The following is an 18669-nucleotide window of genomic DNA, read 5'->3' on the forward strand; positions in this document are numbered from 1 at the left end:
CTCGGCAGGTGGCGGCCAGCGGCCTCGCACGCGACCATGGTGGCCGGTGCAGTTCCTAGGGCTGACGCCAGCCCTGCTGCTCGGTCAGGCTCCCTGTGGCCCAGGTGGGGCCCGGCCTGCACGCCTCACGGGTCTCCGCACTCCACCCAAGGGCTGCGCGCCGCGTGCTCCACGGCAGGCGAGAACCCGCAGCGCTTCCCGCTAGCTTCCGAGGAGCATGCTGAGCCGCGCTTGGCGGTTTCCCACGACCGCGGCACTTGCTGCTCTGCCAGCTACTCCTGTAGCGCGGGTGCGGACGGTTCCCCAGTTTGTCTGCAGGGCGACAGTGCGGCCCTGGTTGCCGCCGCAGCGTTCCTGTCGGACCGCAGGACCAGCCCCGAGGCGGATGCGGCTTCCCCGGGTTACCTTTCCTGGCGTTCACGGGGAGACAGCGTTGACCACGAAGCCACGTCGCATCCATCTCCGCTGCAGACCCCGATGTCATGCACGCGGGCCGCTGCGTCCGGAGCTAGTGGCCATGCACGAGGGCCCGCCTCGCCTGCGGCGCGCGCGCAGGAGCCCTCACATGCAGCGCCCACGCAAGAGCTCTCTCTCTCACTTGTGGAGGCCGCAGATGACACCGCCTCTCCGCCGTCAGATGCCCATGCAGAGGATCATACGACGCCATCAGCTGCTGCGGCTGAGGCCGACGTGCATGCGCTCTCTGCGCTCCTGCGCCAGTTCAGGCAGCGGCTGGAGGATCCACTCCTCGCCCTGCCAGACCCCAAGCTTGTCCGGCGACGCCTCTTCCCCATCGTCCATCCGTCGACGCGCCGCAGCAGCCGCCTCGCAGCCAAGAGGAAAGGGACCTCAACTTCCACCATAAAGCGTGCCCAGCATGTTCTGATGCGCAAGCTTGGTATCTGTGGTCAAGAGGAGAAGTTAACGCCGAGGCAGCTTGAAGAATATGCTGCGATTTTCGCCTCGCCGCTTGGGCCGGAGCAGCTCGGTGCCATTGCAGCTCTGTTTGGCCTAGGCTCGCTAGGTGATGTTGGCCTTGAGGAGGCGGTGGCTGTGGCGAGCGCTTGATAGCGCCCTGCCTTGGTGGCTTGTGTGGGTTTTCCTCCATGGATGCACCTAATCTGCGTCTTGCCGTTTGGAACGCCCGGGGCCTCAACAACCCTGCGCGTCGCACGGCTGTGCGTGTTGCGGTAGCAGATGCGATGGCATCGGTGGTGTGTGTTTCGGAGTCTAAACTCCACCATGTATCCGCTTTCGATATAGTGGAATGTTTCGGGCCCCGTTTTGACGGGTTCGTGTACTTGCCTGCTGTGGGGACTGCCGGTGGGGTGATCGTTGCCTGGGTGTCGCAAAGCGTGTCTGTTTTACGCAGCCGTGTGGATGCTTTCTCCGTCTCCATCGAAATCTCTCAGGCCAACGGGCCCGCTTGGTGGCTCACGGCGGTTTATGGACCCACCATCGCCAACCTCCGCCCTCTCTTCCTTGACGAGATGAGAACCCTTCGGGCAGCATGCGTCGGTCCGTGGGCGATCGCCGGGGACTTCAACATGATCGTTTCCGCTGCGGACAAAAGCACGCCTATCGTGGACCGTCGTGCGATGGGACAGTTCCGCCGCTGCCTCAATGAGTTGGAACTCAAAGAATCCACGTTGATTGGTCGCAAATTCACGTGGAGTAATGAGCGATCCTCTCCAACCCTAGTCAAGTTGGATAGATGGTTCGCCTCGGTTGATTGGGATGACATGTTCCCGGATGCGTCCCTGACGGCGTTGTCCTCCTCCCTTTCGGACCATTGTCCAATCCTCATGTCCACGGCGGAAGACTCGGCGGTGGGGAAGCGCTTCCGTTTCGAGAAATTCTGGCTCTCGCTGGAAGGTTTTCACGAGGAGGTGCAATCCTTGTGGAACAGCACTGACGCTGGTGGAGTGCCGGCCGACCCTTTGCAAAGGTTGGGCTTCAAGTTGCTCCGTGCAAGTCGTGGCCTGAAACGCTGGAGCCAGCGCCGTGTCGGATCGGTTCGTGGCAACCTTCTCCTTGCGAACGAGGTGATCTTGTGCTTAGATATGGCGCAGGATAGCCGACAGCTCTCCTCCGCTGAGCAATGGCTGCGTCGTGGCCTCAAGCTCAAGGTCCTTGGCCTTGCTTCCTTGCAACGCACCATCGCTAGGCAAAGAGCGAGGGTGGCCGGCCTAAAGGAAGGGGACGCCTCTTCCCAATTCTTTCGGATCCTTGCGTCGTCACGCAAGCAGCATAGCTCTACTTCTGCGTTGAGGCACGGTGATCGCATGGCTGCGGACCTTGATGGCAAGGTTTCCCTAGCCACTGACTACTACTTGGGCTTGCTAGGGACGCCACAGCCTCGGGAGCATGATATCTCCCTCGAGGCGGTTGGCCTGCTGCCGGTGGACCTCTCCGCGCTCGAGGGCCGTTTCACGGAGGAGGAGGTTTGGGAGGCAATCCGCGCCATGCCGCCAAACAAATCTCCTGGCCCCGACGGTTTCACCTCTGAGTTCTACCGCCATTGTTGGCCCATTATCAAGGCGGACGTGATGGCGGCCATGCATGCGCTATGGCTTGGTAGGGACCGATTCTTCGGTGGCCTCAATGGGGCTCTCATCACCTTGCTCCCTAAGAAGGACGGAGCAGTGGATCTCCAGGACTTCCGACCCATTAGCCTTGTCCACAGCTTCGCGCGCCTCTTCACTAAGGTTTTGGCGAGAAGGCTCGCACCGCGCATGGCGGACCTTGTCGATGGAAACCAAACGGCCTTCATTCGTGGAAGATGCATTCAGGACAACTTCCTCTTGGTCAAAGAGTCGGCAAGGTTGCTGCACCGTAAGAGGATCCCCTCGCTGCTGCTCAAGATCGACATCGCCAAGGCTTTTGACAGTATATCTTGGCCTTTCCTCGTTAGTGTGCTTCGGCAGCGAGGTTTTGGTGATAGGTGGATCAGCTGGATTCTAATGCTGCTGCGCACGGCTAGCACCAGGGTGCTTGTTGATGGCTTCGCCGGGAACGCTTTCAGTCACGGCCGTGGCCTATGGCAAGGGGACCCGATCTCCCCCCTGCTGTTTGTCATCGCCATGGACGTCCTCTCCTCCATGCTGCGAGCGGCAGAGCAGGCCGGGGTCATTGAGGACCTCAAGGCTGTTGGGCTGCGCCACCGCCTATCCCTCTACGTCGACGATGTTGTCATTTTCGCCAGGCCGTGCAGGGTTGAGCTGGCGGCAATTTGGGCCCTGTTGGACTGCTTCGGTGCTGCATCTGGGTTGCGTGCCAACAATGCCAAGAGCACGGCGGCTCCCATCCGATGCTCTCCAGCAACCCTTGATGAGATCGGGGCGGCCTTGCTGTGCCCTTTGGCACAACTGCCGTGCCGTTACCTGGGTCTGCCTCTCTCCATCGGCAAGCCGAGGAAAGCCGAGCTTCACGCCGCCATTGACAAGCTCGCCGATCAGCTGCCTTTTTGGAAAGCGAGGTTGCTTTCCCGTGAAGGACGCCTTGTCTATGTCCAGGCGGTCTTGGGTGCGTCAGTTGTCTACCAGTTGTTAGCGCTCGACCTCGACCCATGGTTCTTCAAGGCGGTGGACAAAATTCGGCGGGGGTTTCTGTGGGCTGGAGCTGACGACGCCAAGGGTGGATGCTGCCCGGTTGCATGGAGGCTAGTTTGCCAACCGAAATACCTTGGGGGCTTGGGCCTACATGACCTTCGACGCATGAACACTGCCTTGCGTACGTGGTGGTTGTGGTTCAACAAAACCGATGCTCACAAACCATGGGCGGGCCTCGATGTCAACGTCGGCAATGACTCTGCCGCGCTCTTCAACGCCTCCGTGCGCATTGAGCTTGGCAACGGAGAGACGATCCTGTTTTGGGAGGACCCTTGGATTGGTGGACTATGTGCTCAGGCCATAGCGCCCGACCTCCTTCCCCTTGTGAGGCCGGCGGTGCGCCGTCGGCGGTCGGTTCGAGACGGCCTCCTCGGCAACTCCTGGGCCTCTGATATCTCTGGACCCCTTACGGTTCCGGCGGTGGTTCAGTATCTGCGCCTGTGGGCTGCAGTGGCTGCCGTGCCGTTTCAGGAGCATGGTGAAGGCAGGGAAGACAAGGTCACTAGGAAGTGGCGAGGTGATGGTCAATTCTCCTCCAGAACGGCTTACCGCCTGCTGTTCCAAGGCACCATCGGACTGCCCGGTGCACACTTGGTTTGGCACTCCTTTGCGCCGCTCAAATTCAAGATGCACGCTTGGCTTGCTCTGCGGCGGCGGTGCTGGACGGCGGATCGTCGTCTCCGGCGAGGGTTGCCGTCCCACACGCTGTGCCCGCTTTGCGGCGCCGCGGATGAGACCCTGGACCACCTGTCACTGCAATGCAGCTTTGCTCAGGAGGTTTGGATTGGCCTCGTTGCGCGTTTGGATCTTCCTGCCATCGTGCCTAGCCACGATGCCACCCTCAATGAGTGGTGGTTCAGCGCTACAGGGCTATTCCTTCGCGCCGATCGCAAGAAGGCCAACTCCGTCATCATGCTCACCCTTCGTTTTCTTTGGTTAGAACGAAATGCTAGGGTTTTTGAGGGGCATAGGTCCACCCCAGCGGCGACTTTGAGCTTGATTTTGGATGAGTGGCGGGCTTGGTTAGATTGTAGAGGTGGGTTTGTGAGAGTAGTACACTAGTTCTCCTCGGCCTTAGGCCGTTCTCAATCGCCCAAAGTGGCGGTGGAGATGGTGGTGCTTGGAAGGGCTCCCCTTCCGAGTTGTAATCATGTTGTATGGGACATTCTTTCGTCCGTCTTCTCAAGCTTAATACAACTAGTAAGTTTGCACGTGCAACGCACGACTTCTACATACATTCAATTAATAAGTTTAAAACACACAAAGACACAAAAATATAATATAGTTAGTTACAAAATACTACAATCCTATGTTTTGAATGAAGTAAAGGTAAATATCAGTTGGTAAGCAATAGTTAGATCACCATGAAACACCCCCTTCGTCAATCCCCCTTCACCCCTTTACCTCAATCTTACTACCTTCTCTTATCTCGTCTCGAGCCACCCGCCACATGTCACCGTTATGCTCCTTTTGCTACATGGGTAAGTGTCAGTGTTCCACCTAACTATCACTATGCCCTCTTGTAAGTGAATTATTGCATGTTACGTTTTCCTAAAAATAATAAATGAACAGTTGAATTAAACAAATTAAAACCTAGTGCCCTCCCTAAAATGACGCCCCAAAGACTTATCGGGCGCGTCGAATAGAAAACCGCTCCAACGGTCTGCCCCGAAAACCCCATAGCATGTCTGGTATCCGGAGTCCATCCATCCCTAGTACACAGGGTTCCTTACAAGTGCGTTAGAGGCAACACGGTGATAATGTGGCGCATGGCAGGCCATCCCTACCATGAGCACATAGTGGGTCCATATGCCTTACAATTCTTATCTTCCTTTCATTTGTCCCGTCCGTCCATATGCTTTCGTGCCCGAACATCACAGCCGTTGCTGCAGTGCACCGCCCCGTTCGCCCCTCGGAGCAATGGCACTAAAGCTCCCAAGGCGTCATCCAAGACGATGGAAGCCAAAAACTGAAGGCGATGAAGTCGGCCAATCTGGTGCCCTTCAACAAGCCACGCAAGGCGCCGGTGCAAAAGACAAAGTCAGATGGAATGATGCGGGAGGATTTGGGATAGAGACATGTTGCGCCGTAGTAGACAACATAATTTATCTAGAATTCATGTGGAGCGTCAAACATCCTCGAATACGATGGACATATTATAAGCAACAATTACTGTGAAAATAAAAATATATCCTAATTCTCATCCTAGATTTAACACCATTGAACCCATATCCCTAGATAAATGAGTTCTGAAATATACAAAAAAGAACAAAAATCCTAGATGTTATGAATTCAGGAAACAAAAAATATTTTGACAACATGTGGAAACATCATCATCGTTGAACAAACAGAGTAAAACATAAAGATCCTAGCGCACACTCTGTTTATTATGCATAGAATCCTAATTTCGGGACATAGAAGTAAGCATAATGTTTAACGAACTTTCTTGCACATCCTGTAATATCTGCAAGAAGAAATTGCAAATGCTAATTGGGCTGTTGTCTTGCAAGCAACATAACAAATCAAAATGGTAGGTGCATTCAAGAATGCTTATAGGAGCGCCAAATCTCCTTCATTGCGGCCACTCTTTAGTAGTGAAGAGGTGCTGATATTCCATAGCTCCAATTTATGGCACATAATATGGCAAGAAAAATAAATAAATGGGACATCTCATTAGCATGATGGAGTTTCAGATCAGAGATTAAATGCATGTTAACTATGACAGGAAAGATGAAATTCTTATCGTCTCAACTGAATCCAAATTCTCATTTGCCAGAAATCATTGTAATCTGACTCACCCTACAAATAATCAATACGGTCAGGTTATAATATGAGTTGACTCAGAGTCTATGACCACCACATGATAACATCATCAAAATTTCAAAATGCACGCAATGTTGTTACTAAAAAAGCTTCTCTTGATGAAAAAAGTAAAATTTTATTTTAAAACTAAATAGTACCCCGGTAACATAATTCTGTAAACATAATGAATTCAGTGCATACCAGACAGTCTTATATGATAGCCGCCATAGCGATCCGTACCTCTATCGACATGCTTAATCTTCCCATTTTCTCCATGTATGGACCTACCATCATCCAAATCAAGCACGGATTTAGTGAAATAGTAATCATGCACGTACAATGCGTGTCTAGATAAATATAAAATAATTATGGTTGCTAAACAATACAGTAAGCACTGAATTTAGCCTGCATGCAAGTGTTATATGTTTAAACAGGATAATTTTTTTTTTCTTATCAACCAACATAAGTAGTCAGGACCTATTGGTGTGCTTCCTGTGCAAAACGTACATATCAAATTAATGATCGATAAGAACTCATAAACTGACATGGTAAATAAAATGCAAAATCAATTCTTATATACCTTGAACTCCTCAATCACTATTGGGGTAATATGTTTCTCAAAAATCAAGAAAAGTTCCCTGCAATACTTAGAATCTACAAAAAGAAACATGTTTCCCAACAGGTTAAAACCATAGGAAGACTATGACAACATTTATGAAATCTTTAGTTGATCCTTTAAGGCTAGATTAAAGTAGATCAGTGGACGGCACCAAAATCTTTTGATTTGAGATCTTTTTATTTCAAACATAACTAATAGAGCTAAAGTATCATTGTAGTAGTCATCAAATAGAGTCAATTAACGTAGTAATGTTCACGTACAAAAAAATTCTGGCAAGCATCGCACTGAATCTACAAATATGAAATGTACATCTTGTTTCCATCTGGCCTGGCCCCTACAAATGTCTGCTGCAAATCAAAGGCTATGTGTTAAACATCGCGGAAGCATAGTACCTTATTCATGGTCATGTCATAGAATGGTATTCCGGTAACTCATGCATAAGAAACATATTACGCCTCGGCCACAATATTTTCCATGGTGTTATTGGCAAATTCCTCACACACATTCGGAAGGGCTTTCCTGATATGGGAAGGTTAGTAGTCAGTTAAAAAATAATTTCAAAATTCAGAGGCGTGCATTTAATTGACATAGTGAACTTTGGTACTTCCTCGTTTCAAACGCAAATCCGATGGCTGTTGGGCATCCTTTTTGACAGTATCTCCCAGTGTCACATCCTTTTCTTTATGACACACATCATTCTTGACCTCAAAATCATTGCTGGAAGGAGATTTAGTTGTGCCGGCTCCTGAATCACATCACCAGGAAGACTTGACATGAATTGAGTTCTAATTTTAGTTCCACATTAAAAATGACAAAACGGTACACAACTGTGATAGGGGTACAAATTAGAGTTAGGAATCAGTTTAATTGGTATAATATATCTGCGCTAGAGGTTCCTACCTTGTGTTGATATGCATAATGACCTGCACTTGATCGTGAATGGAGTATCAACGTCAACTGAGCATTCAGTTCCATCAGACAAACATCAATACATTTATTCTCCAGATATATGGTATGCTCAAGATTGGCAACATGACCCAGAGTGGCTTTCCAGTGCAAAGTTAGTATAGCAAACAACTCGGTATATTGCTGGACATTCAACATCTGAAGCAGAATGTGTAATTTAAAATCCTTCCCGTCTATGAGATAGAAGAAGAGAAGAAGTTACTATCGAGATGGAAGCCTAGTCAGGCGGTGTTCCGCTCGGTGTCGGCCGGGTCAGGACTGCGCAGTCGGCGCCTACAGGCTGTAGCGCCCAGAAGGTCCTCGACGTGGTGGAGGATGCCGACGCTGTAGGGTGCGTCGCGGCGACGGAAGGCAAGGGATCCGGCGTGATCCACGGGAGAAGGTCACCGATGAGGAAGTGCAGAACTGGCAGGGGACGTCGGTTGCGGCGATACACACCGCGAGGCTCTGGGAGGCCGGAGGGGAGCGCTCGGCAAGGTCCTAGGAGGGCGGCTGCGGTTGAGGCTATCGTGAGGAAAAATCCTTGAGAGATGCAGCAGGCGTCGGCAGTTCGCGCAGGCCGTGGTATAGAAGGAAAGAGGAGTGATTAGCGGAGGCAGTTATGCGGGATTGATTTCTGATGTCAAGCCGCTCAACACGTTTGGTGCTCAACATTAGGAAGATCTGGATCGTTGATTAACCTCATTTAACGGATGAGATCTTTTGGATCTGCCTCTCTCTCCCTTTTTATATTAGTGGAGATAGCGCGCAGATCTCCTGCGTGTTCTCCAAAAAAAAAAAAATATTGCGAATAGGTTTTTCAGTTTTTCTCGAATAGAATGCAACCTTGTACGTAGTAGTTGCATAATGAGTTAAATCCATTAGTAGTCATGGAACTTGTCAAGCAAAATCACTTTGGTCATTGTACAAACAGAATACAAATTTACGGTCATTGAATACGCATCGAAGCTTCACACGCGGTCACCGCTCAAGACGTGGTGTTGTATTTGTTGACGTGGCGCTGAGTGGGACCCACTAGCAGGTAATTTAACAAGGAGATAAGAATACCCTCCTAGAGGAGGGCAATTTTACAAAACGGCCATCCCCTTCCCTGGCTCTCTCCAGCAATTCCCTCTTGACGATGCGCTCGAGCCGCTGACTGCTGCCGCCCCGGCCGATGCCGACCGTCCCTGGCGCCGTCGCTCTCTGTCGAGGCTCCGCCTCAACCTCCTCCTCCGTTTTCCGTTCTTCTCGACGCTGCCCTGCACCTGCTTGAGCCCCCACGACTAACCCTAGCCTGGCCGACTTTGCTTGGTCGCCAGCGCAGCCGTGTCGCCGTGGTTCCACCCCCCACTCCAGTCCACCGCGTCCCAGCGCAGCCCCGGAGGAGAGGAGGAAGACAGAACTATTAGCTGAACACAGATAAACATTTAGCTCAGCAACACTCAAATCAAGCATACTCCTTAGGATCTGTACTTACTTCCTTTTAGTGTGCAGCGACAGATTATCTAGTTTGTTTGTACGCAAATCCCAAATCATGAGCTTGTAGTCACCAACAACAAATCCAAATAGGTTGTCAATTCTCATCTTTCCGGTGCCAAACAACGTCATCAACCAAATCCTCGTGAGCCTGCAAAATCTTAAACTTAGGATCTGTACACTCTGAATATAAACAGTAAGAACTACATGTTTATAATTGGCAACCTCGCTTCCATACAAAAAGAAATTTGTCATGCATTCTCTTATGTAAAAGTAATACAATGCTCATGCAATTGAAAATTTAGGATTTCTTAGTTTCTCACAAACATAAGCACAGAAGTAATGATAATATGATATAACATGTCAAAGTATGATTAAATGTTAGTAAAGAATCAGACAGGTTTGAAGTTTGTTTTTTACACAACATGTTGAAGGATTGTTAAAATAGTATCACTATAGCATATTAGCATGATATGCAAATGATTCAATACTGCAAACCATTAACTTGCAAACCACACATGAGCGAATGAAGTTCAGAATACTGAATCTAAGAATGTCAGTCCAATATTCTGTTGATTTGATGTCGTTATCAGAATAAGTTATTTTTTTGCCAAATGCAGTACATTATTCTAATTCCATACTTGTAAAGAAATCATTGTAAGATACTGACTACAGCTCTGAACTACTAGACCTTGGCAGAATTTTTCATATGCTAATCAGTTAAGCTAAAAAAGAATTTCATTGCCAACTCAAATTGATCCACTGTAAACATCATTGATCCTAGGCAACACAATAGGGTAAAAGGAGTGGATCTGGAACTGCACTCAGTATATAATACTACTCCTACAAACAATCGTTGTACAGAGGAAGTATGAAATATAGGAAACAACACAGGAGCATCTGACAGGACATTACCTCAAACACAAGTTGCGCATCCACTACCGGAAGCGGAAGGACGGCGACCACGAGCATGCGGTGGTTCAGGGAGCTTTAAACGATCTCGTGGGAACGGGGGGCGGCCTGGGACTCCGACGGACGCCACTGGATGGTGAGCAAGAGAAACTCCAGCAGATGAGAGATGACGAGGTCGTAGACCACCGGCGAGTTCTCCTTCCAATTCAAGTTGAGGCGGAGCCTCCCCGGAGATCGGCGGATCCTGGGGCGGCCGGCATCGGCCGGGGTGGCAGCAGTCGGAGGCTCAGGCGCACCACCAACGCCAAGAGGGGATCGCCGGAGAGAGCCAGACAAAGGGATGTCAGTTTTGCAAAAACGCCCTCCTCTAGCTGGGTATTCTTATCTCCCTGCTAATTATCTGCCAGTGGGTCCCACTCAGCGCCATGTCAGCAAATACTACTCTACGTACCCAGTGGTGACTGCGGGTGAAGCTCCAATGCGTATTCAGTGACCGTAAATTCGTATTTTTCTTGTACAGTGACCAAAATGATTTTGCTTGACAAGTTTCATGACTACCGATGGATTTAACTCTTGCATAATCATCCCCGCGCGCTCTGCCCAAGGAAGAATATTTCAGCCCTGTTCGCAATGGCAGCTATACATCAGTTTGGCGAACTGATGCAAAGTACTCTACTCTTCGTAGTCCCCGCCGGTCTCGCGCAAACAGCCAAAGCGACCCCTCAAAAACCTTTGCCAATCTTGTTAACTCCAGTGGAGGCGAATCAAATACTACTGAGATCCCTTCTTGTTCCTCTTCCCGCTAAATCCAATCTCGTTTGCGCCTAAGTAGGTTCGCCTAAGGGCATCTCTAGCGGCGCGACGCAAATGGTCGTTTTCGTCCGCCATGAGCGGAAATGCATCTGGCACCCTCTCCAGCGGGGCGACGCAAAGTGACCGGGCCGTCCGCGGAGACGCAAACCTGGCCCAAATATGCGCCTCGGATGCGTCTCCGCGGACACTGCGCGGACGCCGAAAGTGTCCTGCACGGACGCCGAAAGTGTCCGCTCGTATCCGGCAGACGTTTCGTCGGGCCCGCCTGGCAGCGACCCTGCGTCGATGCGTCTTCTTAAACGCGCCAGCGACTGGCGCCGCTGCGTCGCTTCGGCAGTCTGCGCCACGTTAATGGCAATGCCTCGGCTGCCGAGCGGCCGCAGCCCACCTCCGCCAACCACGTTAATGGCGTCGCCACGCGTCCCGCGGCCACCGCATGCCTCCGGCCTATATAAAGGGGCCGCGCCTTCTTCTTCCTCATCCACTCCTCCATAGAAACCCTAGCCGCCAGAAAGCTCCAGCGTTCCGCCGCCTAGGTGTTCCTGCGACGCAGCCAGCCCCGCGAGGAAGACCGTGGCTGGTCCTGGTGGCCGGCGAGGCGGTCGAGGCCGCGGCCCTGGACGGCCCCGGGGACGGGGCAGGGGCCGCCGTGGTGGAGCAGCTACGGCCCCACGCTCGCCGTCGCCTGCGCCCTCTTCGTCTTCCTCCGACGTGGAGGACGCTGCTTCGAGTTCCTCCTCCGCATCGACGATGACCCGCTCGGCATCAAGCGTCTCCCGGACAAGTTCGCCGAGTTCGTCGACGGCGTCGAGCCGGCGCATTTGCAGCTACGGGAGGCCAGCTGCAACTTCTGCCGCTGGGCCGTGGAGGTCCTGTTCGACGGGCAGGGCAAGATGTACTTGCACACCGGGTGGGGCAAGTTCGCCCGTGACCTAGCGCTCGAGCCCGGCTGCCAGCTCACCTTCCTCTACGAGGGAGACAGTGAGATGGTCGTCAAGGTCTTCGACGACACGGCCTGCCGCAGGCACTACCACACCGGCGAATCCGAGTCGGACTCCGATAGTTAGAACGTAGAGTGTTCTTTCTTTGCAGCGAATCTGGCTACGGCCAGACGAAGCCAGTAGTGGAAGGTTTCTGTCTGTTCGCCTCATCGGTAGAACCAACAAGGGCACCGTCAATTCTCCCGCTGGATTTTCCAGTTTGGGTGACTGGGTGTGCCCTCGAATGTTCTTTCTTGGCAGCTGACAAGGTATTGACTTGTCAATGCCTATGGATTATAGGCTAGGGTTTAGTTAGAAGTAGAGGGCAAGTAGATCTCGAAGGTTTCAGCCGAAAAGTACTCGACGACTATGAAAACTAGGGTTTGCAGACAATGATTCGATTTATTCTTTGTCCCTCGACTCCCCCTTATATATGAGGTGGAGCCGAGGGATTCGTGCTATACAAGTTTACATAGTCCGGGACGGTTTCTAACTCATCCCGCCAGATCACAAACAACACTTCCTATTACAACTCTATCTTTCCTTAGTAAATCTTGGGCTCCCGAATCTTCTTATTCTTCGGGTATTGGGCTTCCAGTAAACCCCGGGTACCATCTTCGGCAGGCCCATTTGGGATGCCTATGTCAGTAGCCCCCGAGATTTTGCTTGAATCGTAGAGTCAGGGAAAATCTCCATTGTTTATTTTTACTCGAAAGCTTTAACCTTTTATATTTCTTCACATAAAATTCTATATTGTACAGGGATACTGGTAATTGGGGCTAGTTCATCTGACGGATCAGGTACTAGTTAACTGCTCTAGTGGCAATCCGCAAAAACCTACTTCAAAATCACGTCCCCGGACATGATCTCGGGATACTGGTGTAAACGTCGACGGTGTGCCGCTTAAGGTCTTACCATTCTGTCGAGTCCCAGTCAAATTTATCGGGTACCTAACGCGTCCGTTAGGATTTTTCTTCGTATCTGTTGATACGGATAAAAGTAGCAGAGCGCAGTCTTTGGCGATGCCACGCCCAACAGAACGGATCTGGGGTCTTACCTTCGCAAATTTTGCGGCATTCAGAAATTGATCGCAACTTCGGCGTTCTGAGAATATATTGTCGAGTGCTTTTCCGGCTGTTGGAATGGCACATTTTATCGAGTCATATATGACTTATATTGTTCTCCCGATGGGAGTATATGTAGAGTTAATTATAACTCGAAATATACTCTCTTGTTTTTCTATTTTTGTTAATTTCATCGGGCACGCGAACAGCGTTCCCGATGGGAGTAGTTTCGAGGCTACAACCAAGAACTTGTGCTTGGTTGTAGGCTCAACATTTTAGTCCACCTTGTCGCTATATTTTCATTACTTCCCAATATGATCTCTTTCTTCTTCTCTCTTTTTTTTTATCTCTCGGGTGCGCGAACAGCGCTCCTGATGGGAGTAGCTCCCGAGGCTACAGCCAAGGACTTGTGCTTGGTTGTAGGCTCCCGCAATTTCTATATTTGTCATACTCGAAAATTTACTTTTTTCTGAAGTAGCCCCCGAGCATTTGGGCAAAAACTTGTATTTGATCAAAGGCTCCCGAAGTATTGAATAATTCTTTCTGTCGTCACTTTTCTTTTATTTTTCTTGTCGACATACTTCCCTTAATCAAATTTACTTCATCCTTCTCGAATAGTCGTGAGTTCTCTGCCCTGTGGGTCCATTGCTTCGACCATGTTGACACGTCGTGCAAGTGGGGGACACACGTCCTCCGCTTTCTGGCGCACGTACGGTAACGCCTATCTCAATAAAAATACTGTTTTGCCCTTGTGTCTAGAAGATCCATTCTCACCACACGATTTCTTCATCCAACGGCACTGCTTTGCTTCACCCGATTCTTATATAAACCCTTCTTCAACCTCCGTTCATCCCCTTGCTTGCGCCGCTTACCTGTTCCTCTTCGCAAAACTTCCCCTGCGCCCAACTCTCTCCAATCTTCCGTTCGCACATACATTGCTCTGCCCACTGCCGTTGATGCCACCGCGCACGCGTCTGACTCGCCACAGCACGCCGGAATCCAAGATGGCCGCCGAGGATCTTGAGTGGGAGAGATCCAAAATCTCCAATCAAGACATCAACACGCTGAAGAGGCTCGGCCTCATGACGAAGGAGGACGCCATCCGCTTTCCTAGCGAAGAAAGCTACCCCAAGCCTCCAATGGAGTATCGGGTTAGTTTTGTTGATCACCTGATCCGCGGCCTTTCAACCCCAATCCATGATTTCCTCCGCGGCCTTCTTTTCGTTTATGGGATTCAACTGCACCAGTTGACTCCCAATTCCATCCTTCACATTTCTATTTTTATCACACTTTGCGAATGCTTCCTCGGAATCCCTCCCAATTGGGCTCGTGGAAGCGCATTTTCTGCCTCCGCCGTAATGGCTCCCACAACGTCACTTATAACATAGGTGGCGTTGTTATCTGTGTTCGGACTGATGTCGATTATTTCGACGTCAAGTTTCCTGACTCTGTCCAAGGATGGCGCAAAAAGTGGCTCTACATCCACGAAGAAAGCGCCAATTCTGTGGAGCACAACATAGTTCCTTTTGACGGAAGTGCCAGGATTCAGCGTCGCCGTTCCTGGGATGCCGAAGCTTCTGAAGAAGAGAAAAAGGCGACAGAGGCGCTCATGGCTCGTATCCGTCATCTTCAAAACACTCGAGGCAAAGAGCTATCTGGTGTTCAAATTACTGCCTACTTCCTTAGGATTAGAGTGCAGCCTCTTCAGGCTCGCAAAAATCCCCTTTGGACGTATTCTGGTGAAAATGACGCCAACAGAATCTCCGGGGATCTTTACGTAAAGGATTTGGAAAAATTGGTTCGAAGAATTTCTCGATTAGGCAAGAAGGATCCTATTCCCTCCTCCTGTCGAGTGGAACCATACAGTGCTTCCAATCCTTTTCCCGAGGTATTTTCTCTTCCCGAAGTTCTATCTTGTTCTGAACTGTTCCTCGTATCTTATTGCAGTGGTATCTCACTTATTCTCTTTTGTCACTATTTCCTTGTAGAATCATCCTACTATGGCTTCCCTTCCTCCTCTTCCTGAGGATGGAGAGGTCGAAGAAAGAGCCGTTGTCGATGATGTCAACCAGAGACCCCTCTTTGTGAATGAACCCGCATGATTCTCGAAAATCTGCGGGATCTACTGAGAAGGATGCTGCCTCTGAAGATACAACATCAGCGCAATCTCCTCCTCCTGCTGTTTCTCCGAAGAGCAAAAGGAAAAGGAGCAATGCCGAAGATTCCGGGACCTCGAAACCCGAAGAAACTGCTCCTGCACCTCGAAAAGCAGCTTATGATCCATACATCGAGAGTATCATCAGCTCGTAGGTTCCTTGCTCTTTTCCTTTTTTATTTGAAGAATTTTATCTTGCCTTGCTTTTATGCTGCCGCTATTTTGTCACAGTGATGATGAAGAAACACCAACTTTAGATGTGGCTGCTCGAACAGGCACGTCACATACTTTAGTTATTTCAGAAAAACCAGTTGAAGGGGAGGAATCGTCGCCTCCTCAACAAAATGTTGATACATCTACTCCATCGAGCCACCGTGCCCCTTCACCAAAAAGGGCACGGGTTGAAAAGATTGTTGATCCTGCCCCTCAGTTGGGCAATTCGTCGCCCCCGCTCCTAGATGATGTAAGTTTGTCGACATCTATATTTTCTTTATTTTGTTTCTTCACATCTTTTTTTTTTTTTTTTTTTTATGCCGATGTTTATCTTCCGTGTTCACGTTGAACAGCCTATGATCAAGGATCTTCTCCGCATCGGTTCCCAATTTATTGGGTACCGTGAATATGCTAATAGAGCCGAAGGTAACGACTTTCATACTTGTCGTTTTTCCTTAATTTGTCACTCCTGTTACTTGCCGCGATTTTTTGATCTTTCTTCTCTCTTTTTCCATATCTCGACAGAGAAACTTGCAGAGGCTAACGAACGCGCCGACGCACTGGCTCAAAAACTTGAGCAAAGTGAGGCGGCTCGCAAGAAAGCCGAACTCGCTGCTAGCAAAGCCAAGGTCGAAGCTGATGAAGCTAAGGCGAAAGCTGCTGGTGTCGAGGAACTGCAGAAGAAACTTGAGGATGCGACAGCTGCCTTGGATGAGCACAAAGCTGCACAAGCTTCTCGTGACGAAGGAATCCTCAAGCGTTTGAAGTCGCAAAGTCGACGTACTCTGAGTAATATTATCAATCCCTTTTATTTTATTGCACTTCCTGTTTCTTGGTTGTTGACTGATGTCTTGTCTCGTGTGGCAGCCCAAACAAACCAGGATTTTGATCTGGATAATCCTGTCAACGATCCTCTCCTTGACGCACTTTCTCTTCTGGAGTTTCACGGGCGCGAAATTCGTGAAGGCGTGGCAAATGCTAATGCAGGATTGTCAGCGTTGTTCCCTTATTTCTTCCCGAAGAAAGAAGAACCCGCAACTTTCCTTAACCTCGCCAAGATGTTTAATGCTTCGGAAGACCTGGGATTGAAGATGCGTCAGGAGAATATGAAGGTTGCTGTCGAGAGTACTGTTGCCCTGGTTGCTGACAGCCAACAGACGCTTGATTGGATGAAGGTTGGCGACACCAGTCAGATAGAGCAGTCAAGATGGAGGTCGCTGATCAAGGCGGCCAAGCCCAACACGAAGAAGATCTTGGCGTATCTGGGGATCAAGCCAGCTTCAACTCCTAGCTCCTCGAGGCCGGAGGTCTAGTTGCATGCCTCTGTTTTTCTTTCTGTTTCTTTTGCTTCTGTCGCCAAAGTAGTCATTTGGCGACACGTACTTTCTTAACTCCACTGTAATGCCCTTGTAATTATTCCAAGAGATTAATGAAGACTTCTATCTTTGCTTGTTATTTGATGTTGTCTTGTTTATTTTTCAGTTGATATTTGATAACTATACTCCATCTTCTGCTCCTTCCAATGTTTCGCCTTCTTCTTCCCGCGAGGAAAGCTTTTGGTGATACCGCTCCTGTCGACGATACCTTGTCGCAAGAACTGGATGAACTTCGGCAACAACTTCAGTATGCGAAGAAGCAAACACTTGTGATGATGGAGCAATCTCGTAAGTCATCTGAAGCCGAAAAAATTGCTCTTCAACAAGCTCGCGAGGCTGTAGCTGCTAAGGAAATTGCTGCTTCCGAGGCTGAAAAGGCGACTATTCGAGAAAATTTCATGCTCGAATTAATGAATGAAGCCAGTGCAGATATGTCGGGTATGCCTGTTTCATCTGCTGATATCCTTTATCTGCATACTATTGTTTCTTTGAAGGTTTCCGTTTTTTTTTTGTTTTGATAGGTGCCTTTACTGATGCTGCTGCCGAGGAAGAGAGGGTGAATGCTAGGACAACCCTCCTTGTTAATCTCTCCTTGGACCATGGTTCTTTGTTTTGGGCTACCCCGGAAAGGACCCGCCAAATTGTCGGATTTCAAGATCGCGCCTCTCTAACTCGTGATTTCCTCGACTTACGTACCAAGACCTTGTCCATGGTTTACAACTCCATGTTTCCTCGGAACGTCCAACCAAAAACTCTTCCTGAATTGATGGAAAGGTTCAAGGATGCTCGCAGTATCCATGATTTTGTCAAAGCTCAACTAGTAGGCGGCGCCAGATTTGCTCTTATCATGCTCCAAATCTGCCACTCGAAGCTTGACCTTACCCAGGTTGTCGAGAAGGTTCACCAAAAAGTAAAACGTCGGAGAGTTGGTGTTGACAGGATTAACACGAAGGTTACGCCTATAGCCGAAGAAATGATTGAGGACCTACTTCGGATGGATGCCGACTTTTTTGCCGATGGCCATTATGCCGATTTTCTTGGTGCTGCTCCTGAGGAAAACAGGGTTACTCTTGATGACATATTGAATCAAGACTAGTTAGTTTCTTCTTGTAGATATTTTTTCTTTGTAATCCACGACTATATTGTAAAGCAATCATTATATTTCTCTGTTTGTTTAGCCCCCGAGTGTTTCGGTGACTCTTTACTATATTTGTATACTTGCGAGGTTTTGAACCAAGGCATTTATATATTTAAGGCGAATATGAGCCCCCAAGCTTTTTATTGAGTACTATTTTGTATTTTTGTTGACTCACGAGGTATTTGAATACCAAGGCAAGTTTTTCCTTTTGTTGATGAACTATATTGAAATTCGTCGGAGCGAAGACTTTGGTCATGTCGATAAAGAAGAAAAGTTATATTGTCACTATCTTTATTATATTGCAGCACCGCGAGCCCGCCTCATTAAAAACCTTCTCCGGCCCCACTCGGTGCCCCGAAAAAGGAAAAGAGTGCGTCTGAAAACTCGCGGGCGTTTCAGTACATTGAAGCTTTACAAAGACTATATTTTGACTCTAGGCGTAAAACGCCTAAGTTGCGCCACGTTCCGGGGGTTTGGCTCCTCCACCCTGTCTTCTTGTCCTTTATTCTGTATGCTCCTCCTCCAATTACTTCCGTGACAATGTAAGGGCCAAGCCATGGTG

At 49.5% G+C, this 18669-nt stretch overlaps 1 protein-coding gene and 1 long non-coding RNA gene across 2 annotated transcripts; one reads left to right on the plus strand and one right to left on the minus strand.

Moving 5' to 3' along the window:
* Positions 1 to 8874: 8874 nt before the first annotated feature.
* LOC127348936 (uncharacterized) lies at positions 8875 to 10704 on the minus strand. Its single transcript, XR_007880035.1, has 3 exons — positions 10372 to 10704; positions 9458 to 9607; positions 8875 to 9389 (listed from the first exon to the last, which is right to left on the minus strand). It is a non-coding gene; the product is annotated as an uncharacterized lncRNA (long non-coding RNA).
* A 294-nt stretch (positions 10705 to 10998) lies between these two features.
* LOC139830161 (uncharacterized) lies at positions 10999 to 17042 on the plus strand. Its single transcript, XM_071818164.1, has 3 exons — positions 10999 to 11035; positions 16119 to 16382; positions 16461 to 17042. Exons 1-3 carry the CDS (start codon positions 10999 to 11001, stop codon positions 16904 to 16906), a joined length of 747 nt encoding a protein of 248 aa, XP_071674265.1. The 3' UTR covers positions 16907 to 17042.
* The last annotated feature ends 1627 nt before the right edge of the window (positions 17043 to 18669 follow it).

The sequence above is a fragment of the Lolium perenne genome, chromosome 4, assembly GCF_019359855.2.
Source record: "Lolium perenne isolate Kyuss_39 chromosome 4, Kyuss_2.0, whole genome shotgun sequence".
Lineage (NCBI taxonomy): Eukaryota > Viridiplantae > Streptophyta > Magnoliopsida > Poales > Poaceae > Lolium > Lolium perenne.

Bases quoted from the DNA above. Each gene is read 5' to 3' on its own strand.
- LOC139830161 (XM_071818164.1), top strand. From the start codon at position 10,999: ATGGCAGCTATACATCAGTTTGGCGAACTGATGCAAA. The intron at 11,036-16,118 runs GTACTCTACTCT...ATATCTCGACAG, and splicing joins GTTTGGCGAACTGATGCAAA to AGAAACTTGCAGAGGCTAAC. The intron at 16,383-16,460 runs GTAATATTATCA...CTCGTGTGGCAG, and splicing joins GCAAAGTCGACGTACTCTGA to CCCAAACAAACCAGGATTTT.